At 46.7% G+C, this 20,352-nt stretch overlaps 1 protein-coding gene across 9 annotated transcripts in view; it reads right to left on the bottom strand.

The window, feature by feature from the left end:
• The window catches only part of lima1a (LIM domain and actin binding 1a), a 143,837-nt gene that overhangs the window by 32,150 nt on the left and 91,335 nt on the right, over positions 1 to 20,352 (bottom strand). For all 9 annotated transcript variants that reach the window (XM_070869618.1, XM_070869623.1, XM_070869616.1 and 6 more), the window contains one exon: positions 710 to 842. In XM_070869618.1, the coding sequence (XP_070725719.1) occupies positions 710 to 842 (133 nt within the window). The remainder of the gene's footprint in view (positions 1 to 709; positions 843 to 20,352) is intronic.

The following is a 20,352-nucleotide window of genomic DNA, read 5'->3' as shown; positions in this document are numbered from 1 at the left end:
AAATGTCTATTTTCATACAGCAAGTCTCATTTGGCAACAAGGCTAGTTTTAGAAGACAGAACACAAAATCACTGACATTATACGGACCACTCCAAAAAGTCAGCAGAGTAGTCAACTGGCAATATAAACAAGGTGGCATTCACGCCACCAGAGACAGCAAGCCTTGCTAAAAAAGAGCTGGTTTCAGTCCAACAGCAGTATAAAGCTTGAAACAGCTGGTCACGGGGCCAAGAGGCCGAAGTGGTTCGGGCTGCTGTGGAAACAAGTCCGCAATGTAAACAGGGCACTTTCTACAGCAGTAAGGCACCCGGTATTAGAGAACTAAGTCAAGCCGTTCTCTGCACTATAAATGCAACAGTAAACGACAGCAGTTTTCAGAAAAAAGTACACCGACATTCTTTAAAGTACGCACGTGCGAAACATCTTGCACTATATCCCAAGGCCGATGACTCAAACGTCAGTGCTCATTTTACTGAATGGAAACAGTGGCAGCACAATTTAAAAAGGAGACTCTTACCACTTCTAATACCACCTCCAGAATGCACAAAGATACCTCTCCAGACTTGATAACTACACCTTCCACAAGCACGAGAAGGATTTTGAGCTTGGCAAAGGCAAGCACATAACCTAACTAGAATACTGCTCCTTCCCTCACACACCTCCGCGCCCCCGCCCCCCCCATACAGTTTTAAAGAAAACAAATCCTTACCAAAATCATCAGATTTGAAGCTACTTGTGCTTCTTCCTTTGTTCTCCATGCCTTCGATCGGACAGCTGCTTTCCATAGTCTTGTCTAACCACTTCTTGGAAACATCAGACTGAAGGTGCTGATCTCGGGTAGCCTGCTCGAGAGAACAAAAACACTCAGCATGTTCAACCCCGAGCATTTATCTGGGAGGAAGCGCTTCAGGAAGAGACTCTCGCTCACTCTTCATATCTCATTAAAATGAAGCACAGTGCACAATTTGGCTATCAATTACAGCTGTAAGCAATCAACTTGCACATCACATTATCTTTTGTTGGAAGAAAGCACAATCACTTATTTAATCAAATCGGCTTTGTCTGCCCATTTAAAACAGTTGTGATTAGTATATTGCCCGGCTGAAAGACACCACCAAACTTAATTAGCACCTCAATCCCTACATGGCAAAAGGAGACCCAGACAATGAACTGAATGTTTTGGGGCCCGTCTGCCCAGGTTCAAACCCCATATGATTGCATCACAAGCCTTAATAAACCTACAGTCTGCTAATGAGAGCACTGTATTGCCATCTGGATTAGCAGAGTTCAAAACCCTTGCAGCACTTATGGACAAGACTGATCCCATCTGCAGTGATCACAGGGCCCCTTTAATCCCATTTCCAGATGGTGAAAAAAAGTGACTGGTACCTACGGTTAATTGCAACCCCATACATTGCGAGTAATTCAATTAGCTATATTTTGCCAAAATAAATCATTTTAAATATTTTGCTGGTGTACATATTACAGCAACAAAACTAAACACTTTGAAATCAGTACAAGACCAAGCTCTGTACTGTACCTTTACATGTGCAATCTTTAACAGCTTCAGTATATACAGCAGAAAGATTTGCGTGTGCGCGCGCGTGGGCATGTAGCATTTTCTAGTTTGTTTAACACAAAAAAAAACATTCCTTCCTCCCCCACTAATTTTCTCCTGAAAGCTTAGGCTACTGTCGTCAGTTCCATGGTGCCAGGCACACTCCATTAACATACCCAAGTGGCCATTTTGCACACGAGCCGAAACAGCAAGTTTGGGTGGGCTTTTCAACAGCAGTGGGCATCACAGTCAAGCCCAAATTCTCGCACATGTGTGTGGAGCTGTGGCTCAGTGGGTAGCACCCTCGCCGCTGAATCAGAAGGTTGTGGGTTCAAGTCCCACTCCAGGGAGTTGAGCACGTAAATCTAGGCCGACACTCCAGTGCAGTGCTGAGGGAGGTGCCGTCTTTCAGATGACATGTTAAACCGAGGCCCCATCTGCTCCCTCAGGTGGACGTAAAAGATCCCATGGCACTATTTTGAAGAAAAGCAGGGGAGTTATCCCCAGTGTCCTGGCCAATATTTACCCTCCAATTAATCACTAAAAAACAGATTGTGATCATTATCACATTGCTGTTTGTGGGAGCTTGCTGTGCACAAATTGGCTGCCGCATTTCCTACATTACTTTATTGGGATATCCTTTCCGATATAAAAAAAATCAATTACCATATTTGTATAACGAACATTTGTGTTTATAAAATTCACATCAGCGTTATTGGGCTTCTGATGAGGGGCCATTGACCCGAATCATTAACTCTGTTTCTCTCTCCACAGATGCTGCCTGACCTGCTGAATATTTCCAACATTCTGTTATTTATTCTTGGGCTTATTTGGTATATTGGCATGCAGCCAATAGGTGCTCAAAAATTAATGAACTTGCATTTGGACGGCTTCTTAAATGCTCAAGCCATCCTGAAGCACTTTACAACCGATGGATTAAAGTGCAAACACAGCAGGCAATTTGCACACAGCAAGGTCCCATAAACAATGAATAAATGAACGAACGAATAAACAAACAGATAATTTGACACCGTCGGTCGAGGAGAGAATTTTGGCCAAGACACTGAACGCCATGGTCTTCTCTGAACAGTGCCAAGGAATCTTACGTCCACATGAACAGGCAAGGAATGGCCTTGGTTTAACATCTCAGCCAAAAGTACTATGCCTCAGACAGTCACTACAACTGACAGAACTGTACCCATCAGTATTTCACCTTTAGTGTTAAGTGTTCAAAATACTCTTGGCACAGTACACCATCTAGAAGGACAGAAATCTATAATTGGATTTTTTTTGCACAGTTCAAGAGGATATAATCCAAAATTTCATACTTCACTGAAATCCGAGCAACATGGTTTATAAAACAAAAAAAAAATGGCAGTTGTGAAAGGAACACAGAAAATGCTTGAAATACTGAGCAGGTCGAGTAGCATCTGTGGAGAGAACAGACAAGTAACTGTTACAGATGTGGACCCTTTATCAGAAGTATTGTAAATGACCAGCATTTTCTTTTAAAAAAGGAACAGAATAAAAGGGTAGGGAATAAAAACCAAAATCTCACACCGGAAAATAGAATGAGCTGTAGACTGCGTGGAGAACAGGGGATGATTAAATGCCAGAAGTTTATAGTAGCACGAGACCAAGCAGAGAGAAGTCAAAGAAATAAAATGCATTTGAGACACACAATGCGAGTAGCTGGGGTGGGGGATAGGCAAGTAGAAAGGGAGGGGGCAACGGAAAGCAGGCCTTCAGTGGCACAGAAGCCTGGTAGAATTTAAATGCAGGTCGACACCAAGGGTGCAGACAACCTCATCAGCACGGTGTTTGAAGGCTGTTGGAGCCCATAATCAAGGCCAACACTCCAAGTGCCAGTACTAAGGGAGTGCTGCACTGTCGGAGGTGCCGTCTTTTGGATGGAATGTTAAACAGAGGCCCCGTCTGCTCCCTCAGGTGAATGTTAAAAGATTCCATAGCACTATTTTGAAGAACAGGGAGTTCTCCCAGGTGTCCGGGCCAATATTTGCCCTCCAACATCACTTAAAACAATTCTCGTCATTATCACATTGCTCTTTGTGGGAGCTTGCTGTGCGCAAATTGCCATGTTTCCTACATTACAACAGGGACAACACTTCAAAAAGTACTTAATTGACTGTAAAGCGCTTTGAGACGTCCAGAGGTCTTGCAAGGCGGTGTGTAAATGTAAGTCTAACTTTTCTTTTTCCAGTCAAGTGGTCATTCTTCAGTTGTTTAGCTTGACTAAACTTGGAGACAGTAAGTTTAGTCAAGCTATACAACTGCAAAAGCATCTCAGTTGAATCTGATCTTGTCCTCACCAGATAGCCACACATCCACAACTTCCAATCGGATCCTTTTCTCCTCTCTCCAGTCTGGGGGAAGATGCCACCAACGCTGCCTCCACAAGATCCTGCAAATTCATTGGCAGGATAGGCGCACCGTCAGTGTTCTCGCTCAGGTCAACATCCCCAGCATCAAAGCATTGACCACGCTCGATCAGCTCTGATGGACGGGCCACAACGTCCGCATGCCCGATACTAGACTCCCAAAACAAGCGCTCTACTCAGAGCTCCGACACGGCAAGCGAGCCCCAGGTGGGCAGAGGAAACGCTTCAAGGACATCCTCAAAACCTCCTTGATAAAAAGAGCAACATCCCCGACACCTGGGAATCCCTGGCCCAAGACCACTCAAAGTGGAGGAGAAGCATCCGGGAAGGCTCTGAGCACCGAGTCTCTTCGCCGGGAACACACGGAAGCCAAGTACAAACAGCGGAAGGAGCTCATGACAACCCAAGCACCCCACCCACCCGTCCCTCCAACCACTGTCTGCCCCACCTGTGACAGAGACTCAGTCACCTGAGCACTAAGTGTGGAAGCAAGTCATCCTCGACTCTGAGGGACTGCCGAGAGAAGAGAGAGGTGGCGTCAATTGTAGTGTCCTTACTGATGCTCCTACATGGAAAACCAGAAAAAAAGTGATTGAAGCTGGGACAGTCATAGTTTCACTATTAGAATTTTAAATCAATGAGCATAGATTAAAAGGTTATGGATTAATCAAAACCCAAAAACAACCCATGTCAAGATATATTTTAAGATTGTGCTCGATGATCTTAAATGCAGACATCGATGTTTAAATTCTGTAGTTTTAAAAACCATGCTCAATATTTGTTACATGGATTCTATTAATTTTAAATTCACAGGATCAAAGTTAAAATTAGAGTTGCCCCCTTTTCCAAAACTCAGACGTTGGTAGAATGCCCGAATGTAGTCCTTTAATAGCATAGCTCAAAAAGGCAGCCAGACATGGCATCAAATAGAACAAAGCCGACAAATTTTGAGTCTGCAGCAACCAATCACAGTCCCCGCCACCATAGGATGTTTAGAGATACACCAGGACAGAGCTGGGAGCAGAGACGCCATGCTTCCTACAAGCAGGATGAATTTAAACCACCTGGTTTCTGTTCTGTACATCCAGGGTATTGCCCCACTGATAAAAGCACCATATTACCATGTGGTCAGTTTTACTATGGGGAGGGGCAGGCGATGGTTAACCAAAAGTGATGGCCAAAACACAGCCTTTGCCAGTCCTTCTCATACCAGTAGTATGGCACTTTTGGTAGCACTTACTGGTGTAGTGCCTCTTTCTTAGTACATCAGAGTTCGAGAAGTTTTAGGAACTTAGCATATAACAAGCATGCTCTTCAAAAAGTAAAATGAACATGAAAACCTTGTCAATAAAGTGAGATGGATTTTGAAAGTTAATTTTGAAAATGCTGCAATTAAGTTAATTGATTCCAGTACAGTTTACACTGTTGCATTAAGGGCCTCCGAGGCTAGTTACTGACGATAGTATTAGGTCAGCAGTGTACATTTATCAGTCAGCAGATTTGTGGGTGCATATTTCAAATGTAAAAGTGCCTCCAATCAGTCATTGCTGTTTATGGAACTGCCTATGTCATCTGACAATCTAGCACTGAAGAATTTAACTGCGATACAAAAGACATTAAAAAGATAGTTAGCATTAAATATTTCTGTTAATTATTTTATCAGCAATCTGCACTCATCTACCAGGTGGGAAAAAAGCAGGAGAGGAGATTTTACTAATGCCCTTAGTGTGAAATGGTACTTAAACTGCATTTAGATTACAAAAGCCATGGGAATGCCGTGATGTGAAATTTGTCACATGAATATTGCTGGGCAAATTCCACAGCACTGATGGTAAAGGTAAACACACATTCTTGTGCTGGCAGATGTCACTAAATCAGATTGCTCATTAGTTAAATCCCCCTCCCATTCACAGTGGTCTTTTCCCTCCAGTTTCAGCTACTACCTGATGTTGTAAACGGTATAGGCAGGAACGCCTGATCTCGCAAAACTACAAGAGTAATTAAGAGCCACAGAATACCGCAGTGTTTAGTCTCCTGCAGCAGTAGGGACATTGGGCAAGAGCTGGGAGCCAAAGTCAGCCAATTATTAGCTAGTGGCCAAGGACAGCACAACCAAAATCCAATTCTGACCTCCCTTGGCATCCACACATACTTTCTGGCAGGGGGGGGGTCGTCACTGCATAACAATCAGAATGGAGAACCCAGGCCGATGTAATCCTGCTCCTCGCTATTGTAGTGCCCTGCAGAGATCACTTAATACAGCAAAATCTAAGAACGGAACCTGGGACCTGTGGTCTGTATGGCTGAGCATCAACCATGCCATAGTGCGCATGCCAGACAAGAGACTCCCAAAGCAAGTGCTCTACTCGGAACTCCTTCATGGCAAACGAGCCAAAGGTGGGCAGAGGAAACGTTACAAGGATACCCTCAAAGCCTCCTGGATAAAGTGCAACATTCCCACTGACACCTGGGAGTCCCTGGCCAAAGTCCGCTCTAAGTGGAGGAAGTGCATCCGAGAGGGCACTGAGTACCTCAAGTCTCATCGCCGAGAGCATGCAGAAATCAAGCGCAGGCAGCGGAAAGAGCGTGCAGCAAACCTGTCCCACTCACCCTTTCCCTCAACGACTATCTGTCCCACCTGGGACAGAGTCTGTGGCTCTTGTATTGGGCTGTTCAGCCACCAAAGAACTCACTTCAGGAGTGGAAGCAAGTCTTCCGGGGCTGGGGGCTTGACATCTGGGAGTGTTCGGCATTTGGGAAGGATTCTGATGGGACGGGGTGGGTTGGGTGCGAGGGGAGTGTTCCCGGTGTTGGGTGGGTCCGGAGCCAGTGGGGTGGCACACTCTTGGGATTGGGGGAGACTTCTTTACTTGGGGAGTTGTTGGCCTGTGGGGTTCCCTGCCGCGGAGAGTTGTTGATGCCAGTTCATTGGATGTGTTTGGGAGGGAGTTGGATGTGGTCCTTGCGGCTGGGGTGGGGGTGGGGGAGGGGGAGGTGCTGGGATGGGTGATCAGCCATGATCTTGTTGAATGGCGGTGCAGGCTCGAAGGGCCGAATGGCCTACTCCTGCACCTATTTTCTATGTTTCTACAAGTTTTTATTTTCCTCGATTCTGAGCGATTGCCAATGATGATGATGAAGCATCATAAGACCACAAGAATCTGGAGCAGGAGTAGACCATTCGGCCCCTCGAGCCTGCTCCACCATTTATCATGGATCATCTACCTCAACCCTACATCCCTGTATTCCCCTGGACTCCAAAAATCTACCCATCTATCTCAGCCTTGAATATACTCAACTAATATTCACACGTGGCACATTTACCAACCAAGTTACTGGGGGGGGGGGGGGGGGGGAAAAAAAAAAAAAAAAAAAAAAAAAAGAGTTGCTTTCGCTTAGTGTATTTACAAACAGGAATGATTGGCTCTAGGCTGCTGAATGGGATTGGGGGGGGGGGGGGGGGAGGAGAGAAACGAGAGCGGAATCTGCATTAAGTTTTATTTAATTATTTAAAAAATTGTTAATCTTTGCACAAGTATTCCTTGCAACAAAAAAAAGTGTTCAATTATTTCAAAGCACAAAATACAAAGGTGATGGTTTGCTAATCAGGCCGTCTTATCTCCAACCTTCATATCCTTATGAACTGTTGGTAGCAGCCACCCAATCAGGGCATCTACCTGACCTTGGTGTCAACTGGGTACCACTTGAAAAACGATACTGCTTACCGAGTGTACAAGAACGCAGCATTGTCAACTGAAGCGACAAATATCAAGTCTTTAATGCACGGCCCCAGCTTTGCTGTGAAGTTTGGAAAGAAGGTTTCTTTTGCCCCACCCGCCAAAAAGGAAAAGTTATTAAAAGATGAGCAAGTAGAAATAAATAATTGTGCACAAATCATGTGCTTGTGATGAGTGGACAGAAAGAGCCCAGTGTTTCATTGTATGACTGCATGCATCATGTGAATCATTTGACTTGCTCTCCAACATCCTTACGGTCTTCCATGAGATTTACCACACAGATCAGTCGGAGATAGAGACTCTTTCACAGCTACTGTTCCTGCCCTGTATAGCTTAGTTTTGCTTCCTAGTCTCTAAGCAAACATTGTTTCCCTAGATCAGGGGGCATGCAGATGATCTGCCGACAGGCTGGCACGCGAACCAACATGGAAAAACAGTCCCAGGAGCGTCTCAAAAAAAGTGAGGGGAGGGGAGGAGTGATCAAGCAATATATACTTGGCATTTAAATGCATTTCTTAATGTTTAATTGTGTGAAGCTCAGACATTTCATTTCCGCACCCTCCACAGTGGCTTGTAGAAAGAAGAACTTGAATTTATAGAACTTGTATTTATAGAGCTAGAGCACCTTTAACATAGTGAAACGTCCCAAGGCGCTTCACAGGAGTATAATGAGATTAAACATTTGACAGAGCCGCATAAGTAGAAATTATGGCAGATGAAGAGGTATGTTTTAAGGAATATCTTGGAGGAGGAAGGAGAGGCAGAAGTTTACGGAGGGAGTTCCAGAGCTTAGGGCCTAGGCAACAGAAGGCACGGCCACCAATGGTTGAGCGATTATAATCAGGGATGCTCAAGAGGGCAGAATTAGAGGAGCGCAGACATCTCGGGGGTTGTGGGGCTGGAGGGGGTTACAGAGATAGGGAGGGGAGAGGCCATGGAGGGATTTGAAAACAAGGATGAGAATTTTGAAATCAGGACGCTGCTTAACCAGAAGCCAATGTAGGTCAGTGAGCACAGGGAGTGATGGGTGAACGGGACTTGGAGAGTTAGGACATGGGGCAGCCGAGTTTTGGATCACCTCTAGTTTACATAGGGTAGAATGTGGGAGGCCAGCCAGGAGTGCATTGGAGTAGTTGAGTCGAGAGGTAACAAAGGCTTCAGCGGCGGATGAGCTGAGGCAAGGGTGGAGACGGGTGATGTTACGGAGGTGGAAATAGGTGGTCTTCGTTATGCTGTGGATGTGTGGTCGAAAGCACCTTTCACATCCTCAAGATGACCCAAAGCGCTTTACAGCCAGTGAAGTACTTTTTGAAGTGTAGTCCCTGTTATGTAGGAAATGCGGCAGACAATTTGTGCACAGCAAGGTCCCACAAACTTGCCTTAGTATCCAGCCTCTGCTTAGGAGGTCACTTGATGGCACTACTGTTCAACCTTCGCCGTCTCCAGGCCAGGTCCAAGACTACTCCAACCTCTGTCGCCGAGCTACAGTACACGGACGACGCCTGCGTCTGCGCAGAGAGGCTGAACTCCACGACAGTCAATGTATTCACTGAGGCGTACGAAAGCATGGGCTTTACACTAAACATCCGTAAGACAAAAGGTCCTCCACTAACCTGTCCCCACCGCACAGCACTGTCCCCCAGTCTTCAAGATCCACGGCGCGACCCTGGACAACATGGACCATTTCCCATACCTCAGGAGCCTCTCAAGAGCAGACACAGACGACGAGATTCAACATAGTCTCCAGTGCACCAGTGCAGCCTTCGGCCGCCTGAGGAAGTGTGTGTTCGAAGATCAGACCCTCAAATCTGGCACCAAGCTTATGGTCTTCAGGGCTGTAGTAATACCCACCCTCCTGTATGGCTCAGAGACATGGACCATGTACAGTAGACACATAGAAACATAGAAACATAGAAACTAGGTGCAGGAGTAGGCCACTCGGCCCTTCTAGCCTGCACCGCCATTCAATGAGTTCATGGCTGAACATGCAACTTCAGTACCCCATTCCTGCTTTCTCACCATACCCCTTGATTGCCCTAGTAGTAAGGACTTCATCTAACTCCTTTTTGAATATATTTAGTGAATTGGCTTCAACAACTTTCTGTGGTAGAGAATTCCACAGGTTCACCACACTCTGGGTGAAGAAATTCCTCCTCATCTCGGTCCTAAATGGCTTCCCCCTTATCCTTAGATTGTGTCCCCTGGTTCTGGGCTTCCCCAACATTGGGAACATTCTTCCTGCATCTAACCTGTCTAACCCCGTCAGAATTTTAAACGTTTCTATGAGATCCCCTCTCATTCTTCTGAACTCCAGTGAATACAAGCCCAGTTGATCCAGTCTTTCTTGATAGGTCAGTCCCGCCATCCCGGGAATCAGTCTGGTGAACCTTCGCTGCACTCCCTCAATAGCAAGAATGTCCTTCCTCAGGTTAGGAGACCAAAACTGTACACAATACTCCAGGTGTGGCCTCACCAAGGCCCTGTACAATTGTAGCAACACCTCCCTGCCCCTGTACTCAAATCCCCTCGCTATGAAGGCCAACATGCCATTTGCTTTCTTAACCGCCTGCTGTACCTGCATGCCAACCTTCAATGACTGATGTACCATGACACCCAGGTCTCTTTGCACCTCCCCTTTTCCTAATCTGTCACCATTCAGATAATAGTCTGTCTCTCTGTTTTTACCACCAAAGTGGATAACCTCACATTTATCCACATTATACTTCATCTGCCATGCATTTGCCCACTCACCTAACCTATCCAAGTCACTCTGCAGCCTCATAGCATCCTCCTCGCAGCTCACACTGCCACCCAACTAAGTGTCATCCGCAAATTTGGAGATACTACATTTAATCCCCTCGTCTAAATCATTAATGTACAGTGTAAACAGCTGGGGCCCCAGCACAGAACCTTGCGGTACCCCACTAGTCACTGCCTGCCATTCTGAAAAGTACCCATTTACTCCTACTCTTTGCTTCCTGTCTGACAACCAGTTCTCAATCCACGTCAGCACACCACCCCCAATCCCATGTGCTTTAACTTTGCACATTAATCTCTTGTGTGGGACCTTGTCGAAAGCCTTTGGAAAGTCCAAATATACCACATCAACTGGTTCTCCCTTGTCCACTCTACTGGAAACATCCTCAAAAAATTCCAGAAGATTTGTCAAGCATGATTTCCCTTTCACAAATCCATGCTGACTTGGACCTATCATATTACCTCTTTCCAAATGCACTGCTATGACATCCTTAATAATTGATTCCATCATTTTACCCACTACTGATGTCAGGCTGACCAGTCTATAATTCCCTGTTTTCTCTCTCCCTCCTTTTTTCTCTCTCCCTCCTTTTTTTTTTTTTTAAAAAAGTGGGGTTACATTGGCTACCCTCCACTCCATAGGAACTGATCCAGAGTCAATGGAATGTTGGAAAATGACTGTCAATGCATCCACTATTTCCAAGGCCACCTCCTTAAGTACTCTGGGATGCAGTCCATCAGGCCCTGGGGATTTATCGGCCTTCAATCCCATCAATTTCCCCAACACAATTTCCCGACTAATAAGGATTTCCCTCAGTTCCTCCTCCTTACTAGACCCTCCGACCCCTTTTATATCCAGAAGGTTGTTTGTGTCCTCCTCAGTGAATACCGAACCAAAGTACTTGTTCAATTGGTCCGCCATTTCTTTGTTCCCCGTTATGACTTCCCCTGATTCTGACTGCAGGGGACCTACGTTTGTCTTTACTAACCTTTTTCTCTTTACATATCTATAGAAACTTTTGCAATCAGTCTTAATGTTCCCTGCAAGCTTCTTCTCGTACTCCATTTTCCCTGCCCTAATCAAACCCTTTGTCCTCCTCTGCTGAGTTCTAAATTTCTCCCAGTCCCCGGGTTCGCTGCTATTTCTGGCCAATTTGTATGCCATTTCCTTGGCTTTAATGCTATCCCTGATTTCCCTTGACAGCCACGGTTGAGCCACCTTCCCTTTTTTATGTTTACGACAGACAGGAACGTACAATTGTTGTAATTCATCCATGCGGTCTCTAAATGTCTGCCATTGCCCATCCACTGTCAACCCCTTAAGTATCATTTGCCAATCTATCCTAGCCAATTCACGCCTCATACCTTCAAAGTTACCCTTCTTTAAGTTCTGGACCATGGTCTCTGAATTAACTGTTTCATTCTCCATCCTAATGCAGAATTCCACCATATTATGGTCACTCTTCCCCAAGGGGCCTCGCACAACGAGATTGCTAATGAATCCTCTCAATACACAACACCCAGTCTAAGATGGCCTCCCCCCTAGTTGGTTCCTCGACATATTGGTCTAAAAAACCATCCCTTATGCACTCCAGGAAATCCTCCTCTACCGTATTGCTTCCAGTTTGGTTAACCCAATCTATGTGCATATTAAAAAGTCACCCATTATAACTGCTGCACCTTTATTGCACGCACCCCTAATTTCATGTTTGATGCCCTCCCCAACATCACTACGACTGTTTGGAGGTCTGCACACAACTCCCACTAACGATTTTTGCCCTTTAGTGTTCTGCAGCTCTACCCATATAGATTCCACATCATCCAAGCTAATGTCCTTCCGAACTATTGCCTTAATTTGCTCCTTAACCAGCAATGCTACCCCACCTCCTTTTCCTTTTATTCTATCTTTCCTGAATGTTGAATACCCCTGGATGTTGAGTTCCCAGCCCTGATCATCCTGGAGCCACGTCTCCGTAATCCCAATCACATCATATTTGTTAACATCTATTTGCACAGTTAATTCATCCACCTTATTGCGGATACTCCTTGCATTAAGACACAAAGCCTTCAGGCTTGTTTTTTTAACACCCTTTGTCCTTTTAGAATTTTGCTGTACAGTGGCCCTTTTGTTCTTTGCCTTGGGTTTCTCTGCCCTCCACCTTTCCTCATCTCCTTTCTGTCTTTTGCTTTTGCCTCCTTTTTGTTTCCCTCTATCTCCCTGCATTGGTTCCCTCACCTCAAGTCACTGGAGAAATACGAACGATGTCTCCACAATATCCTGCAAATCTCCTGGGAGGACAGACGCACCAACATCAGCGTCCTCCGTCAGGCCAACATCCCCAGCATTGAGGTACTGGCCACGCTCGACCAGCTCTGCTGGGCAGGCCACATTGTCCACATGCCAGACCCAAGACTCTCAAAGCAAGCACTCTACTCGGAACTCCTTCGTGACAAACAAACCAAAGGTGGGCAGAGGAAATGTTTCAAGGACACCCTCAAAGCCTCCCTGATAAAGTGCAACATCCCCACTGATACCTGGGAGTCCCTGGCCAAAGACCAGTCCGCCCAAAGTGGAGTAAGTGCATCCGGGAGGGCGCTGAGCACCTTGAGTCTCGTCGCCGAGAGCATGCAGAAACCAAGTGCAGGCAGCGGAAGGAGCGTGCGGCAAACCAGTCCCACCCTCCCCTTCCCTCAACGACTATCTGTCCCACCTGTGACACGGACGGTGCTCTCATATTAGACTGTTCAGCCACCTAAGGACTCATTTTTAGAGTGGAAGCAAGTCTTCCTCGATTCCGAGGGACTGTCTATGATGATAAATGATACGTCCTTACTACAGTATAAATGCACACGAGGCCCATGCTTGAGAGGTCAGTCTGTGACCTGTCCTTTATTCCTTAGCACTCAAGTGATGAAGGTGGGTGGAGCTTCCCCTCTTATACCTGAAGGTCCAGGTTAGGAGTGTCTCCCACCTAGTGGTCAGTGTTCTCACAGTGTACAACTTAGATCAGTTTATACATGGGTTACAATGCTGGTTGAATACATGACATCACCACCTCCACCTCCACCTCCCCTCCTCCTCCCCCAAGTCTTATTGGGATCACAGGTTGAGTCTCTCTGGTGGTTTACGCTCCCTTGTAGAGTGCCTGAGTTGGGGCTCCGGTTGTTGGGCGCTGGCCTGAGTGTCTGCTGTTTGCAGTGCCTCAGGCCTGTCTGGACTGCCGACAGCGACTGGGCTCTCCTCCCTTTGGTTCCGGTGTTCGGTCACCTGTGGAGGAGTGAACTCGATATTGTGTTCTTCCTCTGCTTCTTCTATGGGGTTGCTGAACCTCCTTTTTGTTTGATCCACATGTTTGCGGCAGATTTGTCCATTGGTAAGTTTAACTACCAGAATCCTATTTCCCTCTTTGGCAACCACAGTGCCTACGAGCCATTTGGGCCCTGCAGCGTAGTTGAGGACAAAAACAGGATCATTTACATCAATACATCGCGCCCTCGCATTCCTGTCATGGTAGTGATATTGTGACTGGCGCCTGCTCTCGACAATTTCTTTCATGGTGGGGTGTATAAGGGATAATCGGGTTTTGAGCGTCCTTTTCATTAGTAGCTCTGCGGGTGGAACCCCTGCGAGCGTGTGGGGTCGGGATTTATAGGCCAGCAGGAGGCGTGATAAGCGGGTTTGTAGGGAACCCCCTTGGAATCGGAGCATCCCCTGTTTGATTATCTGCACTGCTCGTTCTGCCTGGCCGTTTGAGGCCGGCTTGAACAGTGCCGTTCTAACATGGTTAATTCCATTGCCTGCCATGAAGTCCTGGAATTCAGTGCTTGTGAAGCACGGGCCATTGTCACTGACCAAGATGTCCGGTAGACCGTGGGCGGCGAACATTGCCCGTAGACTTTCTACTGTGGCAGAGGATGTGCTTGAATTTAAAATATCACACTCGATCCATTTGGAGTAGGCGTCGACTACAACCAAAAACATTTTCCCCATGAAAGGACCTGCGTAGTCCACATGGATGCGTGACCAAGGCTTGGCGGGCCATGGCCAGGGGCTAAGGGGGGCTTCCCTGGGCGCATGGCCCAGCTGGGCATAAGTGTTGCACCTGCGAACACAAAGTTCCAGATCTGCGTCTATCCCTGGCCACCAAACGTATGACCTGGCAATTGCCTTCGTCGTGACAATGCCCAGGTGCCCATTGTGGAGTTCTCTGATGAACACCTCTCTGCCCATCTGGGGCATGACTACGCGGTTTCCCCACAGTAGGCAATCGGCCTGAATCGAGTGTTCATCCTTGCGCCTGTGAAATGGTTTAAGTTTCTCAGGGCATGCCCTGTACGTGGCTGCCCAGTCCCCATTCAGGACACATTTCTTGAATAGAGACAATAGCGGGTCTCTATTTGTCCAGACTTTAATCTGATGGGCTGTCACGGGTGAGCCTTCGCTTCCGAAAGCTTCAACAGCCATGACCATCTCAGCACCATGCTCGGTAGCCCCCCTCAGTGGTGGCTAGTGGGAGCCTGCTGAGTGCATCGGCGCAGTTTTCGGTGCCCGGTCTGTGCCGAATTGTGTAGTCATAGGCAGCTAACGCGAGTGCCCACCTCTGTATGCGGGCCGATGCGTTTGCATTTATGGCCTTGTTGTCGGCCAAAAGGGACGTTAGGGGTTTGTGATCTGTTTCCAGCTCAAATTTCCTGCCAAACAGGTACTGGTGCATTTTCTTCACCGCATATACACATGCGAGCGCCTCCTTTTCTACCATCCCGTAGCCCCTTTCTGCCTGGGACAGACTCCTGGAGGCATAAGCTACCGGCTGTAACTGACCCTTGGCATTGACATGCTGCAACACACACCCGACACCATAGGACGACGCATCGCACGTTAACGCTATATGACCCATGTAAGAAACTTGTGTTAACAGATTGTTGGAACATAACAAATTGCGTACTCTATTAAAAGCCCTTTCCTGGCTGTTCCCCCCAGACCCATTCGCGACCTTTGCGTAGGAGCACGTGTAGCGGCTCTAGCAGAGTGCTCAATTTGGGAAGAAAGTTACCAAAATAGTTCAGGAGCCCCAGGAACGAACGCAGCTCCGTCGTGTTACGGGGTCTGGGTGCTCTCTGGATCGCTTCCGTCTTGGATGCAGTAGGGCTGATCCCGTCTGCTGCTACCCTCATCCCCAGGAATTCTACCTCTGGAGCTAGGAAGACGCACTTCGCCTTTTTCAGTCGCAGACCTACCCGGTCCAGTCTGCGTAGCACCTCCTCCAGGTTGTGGAGGTGTTCTTCAGTATCGTAACCCGTAATGAGGACGTCGTCCTGAAAAACCACCGTCCCTGGAATTGACTTGGAGGCTTTCCATATTTCGTTGGAAGATCGCGGCGGCCGAGCGAATCCCGAACAGACATCTGTTGTACTCAAACAGCTCCTTGTGTGTCGTTATGGTGGTCAGCTTCTTTGACTCACTCGCCAGCTCCTGGGTCATGTCAGCTGAGGTCAGGTCCAATTTTGAAAAAAGTTTGCCACCGGATAGCGTCGCAAAGAGGTCCTCCGCTCTCGGTAGCGGGTACTGGTCTTGGAGTGACACCCGATTGATGGCGGCCTTGTAATCGCCACATATCCTGACCGACCCACCCGCCTTGAGCACCGGCACAATCGGGCTCGCCCAGTCACTGAATTCGACTGGCGAGATGATGCCTTCCCTCAACAGGCGGTCCAATTCGCCTTCTATCTTTTCCCGCATCACGTACAGCACCGCTCTGGCCTTGTGGTGTACTGGTCTGGCGTCCGGGTTTATGTGAATCACTACCTTGGCCCCCATGAAAGTGCCAATGCCGGGTTGAAATAATGAGTCAAATTTGTCCAGGACCTGTGAGCACGATACTCGCTCCACAGAGGAAATTGCATTGACATCGCCCCATTTCCAGTTCATGACAGCAAGCCAACTCCTCCCTAGTGCGGGACCGTCCCCTGGGACAATCCAGAGTGGCAACCTGTTCTCCGAATCTTTGTGGGTCACGACTACCGTGGCGCTGCCTAGCACCGGAATGATCTGCTTTGTGCAAGTCCGTAGCTGTGCGTCAATCGGCGATAATTTTGGCCTCCTGGCCTTGGATGCCCACAACTTTTCGAACTGTTTGATACCCATCAGCGACTGGCTGGCACCCGTGTCTAACTCCATTGATACTGGGATGCCATTGAGGTGCATTTTCATCATTATCGGTGGCGTCCTGGTGTATGAACTGTATACGTGCTCCACATGAACTCGCTGAACTTTAGCTTCCAGCGATTTCCCAGAGTCCATTTCTGCAGGTATTTTGCTCATCTCTGCAAACTCCTGCTGAATGTATGCCTCCACGCCTCCAGCATGAGTTGCGGTTTGAAACAAACGGTCCCTTGCCAGTCGATCGTCCCTGACTGCCCCTGTTATTGTCCTTGAGTGCACCATTAACAGGTGTTGATGGCCCCATTGTCCCTTGCAATGGCGTGAATCTCGCTGTTCAGCTTGCCATTGTCTCTGTTGAACTCCCCCTCTGGGTTCGACTACATGTTGGGGCATGCCTGACTGCCCTTGTCTGCCTGAAGAACTGTGTGCTGCTTGAACAATGTTGAATCTCTGTCCCAACCATTCCTTAACAGTATCTCTAGTCTGTTCTGCTAGTGGCCATGCTCGTGTGGTTTAAATCCCAGTTTCTTGTCGCCATTGATACGTCCTTACTACACAGTATAAATGCACGAGGCCCATGCTTGAGAGGTCAGTCTGTGATCTGTCCTTTATTCCTTAGCACTCAAGTGATGAAGGTGGGTGGAGCTTCCCCTTTTGTACCTGAAGGTCCAGGTTAGGAGTGTCTCCCACCTAGTGGTCAGTGTTCTCACGGTGTACAACTTAGGTCAGTTTATACATGGGTTACAATGCTGGTTGAATACATGACAATAAACTTTAGCATTCTACACCAACTATTCCAGCAGTCACTTCTTAAAAGCAGTATTCCTTCCAAGAGCAACGAGACTACAAATGAAGTGGAGTCAACTGTGCCACACAAAGGAATACATATAGGTCATAATGGTTGCCGACATAAAGACAAGAATACTTTCATTCAAATGTGTTTTTTTTTTTAAATAAGTTCATTTAATTTTGTTTCCACTTACAAGATCTATAATTAGAAAAATAGGTTTAATAAAAAACAGCATTAACAATTTTTTTTTTTTAAAAAAGGTTGTGTTGTGACAAACAATATCCCCTGCAACACCCAAAAGTCATCAAGTTGTTACATTAACAAGTTATTTGGTATCAGTAACTTCTAAATATTTCAACATACTAGTGCAGTGGAACCTTGAATAATCAGCCATAAGGAAGAGGATCCCAGGAGATAATGTTCCCTCTGGAACCAGGGTCAATGGTCAGCTGCTCGGGGAGTGCAGAAACCCCCATCTGTGCAGTCCTCATGTCTGGATTCTTTTCAGAGCTTTGAATTAGTTGAGCAAGCATTTGCTACAGAATGACATGGGAGGCCACTTCGAAGAAAGTGCAAGGAGCAGCTGATCACAGTGGGCCTCTCTTGCTGACCCATACGCCCTCCTGTCCTTTCCCTTCCGCAATCCGCCAAATTAGTGTCATTGCCCTCCAATCCCCATTACATTTGCTTCTCAGATCAGACAGAAACACAGACACAGAGATGGCTCCTCCACTCCCCTAAACAGCACATCAGTGCACTCTTCTCCATTCCCTACACTGCAGTCTGTTGCTCTCCTGATTCTGGCAAAAAGTCACAGATACATGAAAACGTAATGAGAGTGCCAATAACTGAATTTCCACTAAACTGCAATAGAATTGGGCTTTTAAGCTGTGTATATAGTAGCAAGTGGGATTCAATCATTCCAAAACCAATCCTCTAGTTGTCACTTGGGGCGCAAACGGAACCCACTTGGAGCCGATCTCACAATTCGAGGATTTAGATGCAGTGAGTAGAAACTAACAAACTTGCATGCTAAAACTCTTACTCACCTTCCTGTTCTTCCCACAGTCCAACTTTGATAGCAAAGACACAGCGTGCATATATAGGTGTAGACAACTTTCCAAATACCCAGATCAAATTAGATTAGTCATGTTCCAAATGAATGGCGGAACAGGCTTGAGGGACTGAATGGCCTCCTCTTGTTCCCAGTTGCGATTTTATGAGTCAGGAGCAGAGATGAGAGGAGGCTCCCATTTATCAAGAGGGAATGGAATAAATTATTTTAAGTGGAGCACCAGTAGGCTGAACTTGATTCCATCTTCACCAAATATCCACAGCTTTAATAGGGTTCAGTGGATAGCCAGCAGGAACACTGGTCAACTTGCCCCTCCATAATTCAGCACACTGGAAAAGAAGTAGAGCACCTCCAACTACTGACCCAGCCGAGCTCCGGTAACTCAGCACAGCTCAGGAATCAAACCTGGGACCCTCTCACTCTGTGCCCCCACCCCACCTCAAGTTAAAATGGTCTGCCAATAGGCTTATACGAAGGATTGGCACTTGGGCCCTTCCCTTTAGCCAAGCAAATTCCGAGCATGCAACCAAGTTAGGATTGTTCAAAGTGCAGCCTGCAAGCCCTGGTAATGAAGTGCAGGCAACACTGGTCTATTTGTATGTATATTTCACTCATTGGCTTGTTTCATGGGCTGGAGGTTTGGAAAGCGTCATCAACTTAGAACACCAAAATCAACAACTGGAGATGCAAATTTAAATGTCATAGATTATAAAATTTTCTACATTACATTACAACAGTGACTACACTTTCAAAAACACTTCATTGGCTATAAAGCGCTTTAGAACATCCTGAAATGCGCTATATAAATGCCAGTCTTCATTTTCTTTTATAGGGCCCACAAAATTCTATTGTGTACATTTAAGATGACAAAAAGCTTGGACAATCTGGAACCAAGCCACAAAGACCAGAAAGCTTCAATTCTCAGCACATTTGGTGTTGAATTGGCAGATAGCTGGGTTGTGGTAGGGCACCACAAACACCTCAGCTCTCCTGGACTACATAGGAGAAAAATCATCTATCTAGGACACAGTCAAGGGAGGGAAGTAACCCATGTTCATGAACTATAACCCAGCAATGTGCAAACGACTTTGAGAAGGGTGGGAAGGAAAAAGAGAGGAGGATAAAAGGAGGGTGGGTGGGTGAAAACAGTTCTTGTCCATTTCAGTCAGTAATCGGGAACACATTTTCTTCCTTTCTCGAGGTGGCAACTCATCCTGGGACTTCTGTTCCACAGCACCAGCAGTGTGACCAGACGTTACACAAGAGGACATGTGTGAGCCTCAGCCACAAGTATGGGCAGGCTATTTAACTCAAGAAAAACCCCCATCACAAACTGAGCCCAATCCTATCCTCAACCAGCATCGATGTGTGGACATTTTCCAGCCAGGGTCATCAAGATTATCATATAGCCACCAGGATAGAGGACCCGGAATTATCTTCTTCATTTCTCCTCCCCTCCCCCAGCCCATAAAGACCATTAATTGTAGACGAGATCAGCTAAATTACCACAGATGGAAGATTGATCCTGGGACTTTTTGGCAGCCTGTATTCCTAGCGTTTTTGGGGGCGAAGAGATCTTTTCCCCCTCTTTCCCATTTTTAAATTAACAAGTGGACGATCAGGAAAGGATGAGCAGGCTGGGTCTCTTTTCTCGAACAAAGGCGGCTGAGTGGTGACCTAATGTAGGTCTATAAAATTATTAAAGGTTTGATAGAGTAGACAAAAGTGTTTCCACTTGTGGGGAAGAGTAGAACTGGGGGCCATCAATACAAGATAGTCATCAAGAAATCCAACAGGGAATTAAGAAAAAACTTCTTTAGTGATGAGAATGTGGAACTCACTACCACAGGGAATGGTTAAAGCGAATAGTATA

This window comes from Pristiophorus japonicus, chromosome X (assembly GCF_044704955.1).
Source record: "Pristiophorus japonicus isolate sPriJap1 chromosome X, sPriJap1.hap1, whole genome shotgun sequence".
NCBI classification, from domain to species: Eukaryota; Metazoa; Chordata; class Chondrichthyes; family Pristiophoridae; genus Pristiophorus; species Pristiophorus japonicus.
Note: the sequence above shows the minus strand (reverse complement) of the source record. Positions and strands in the feature narration are given on the sequence as shown.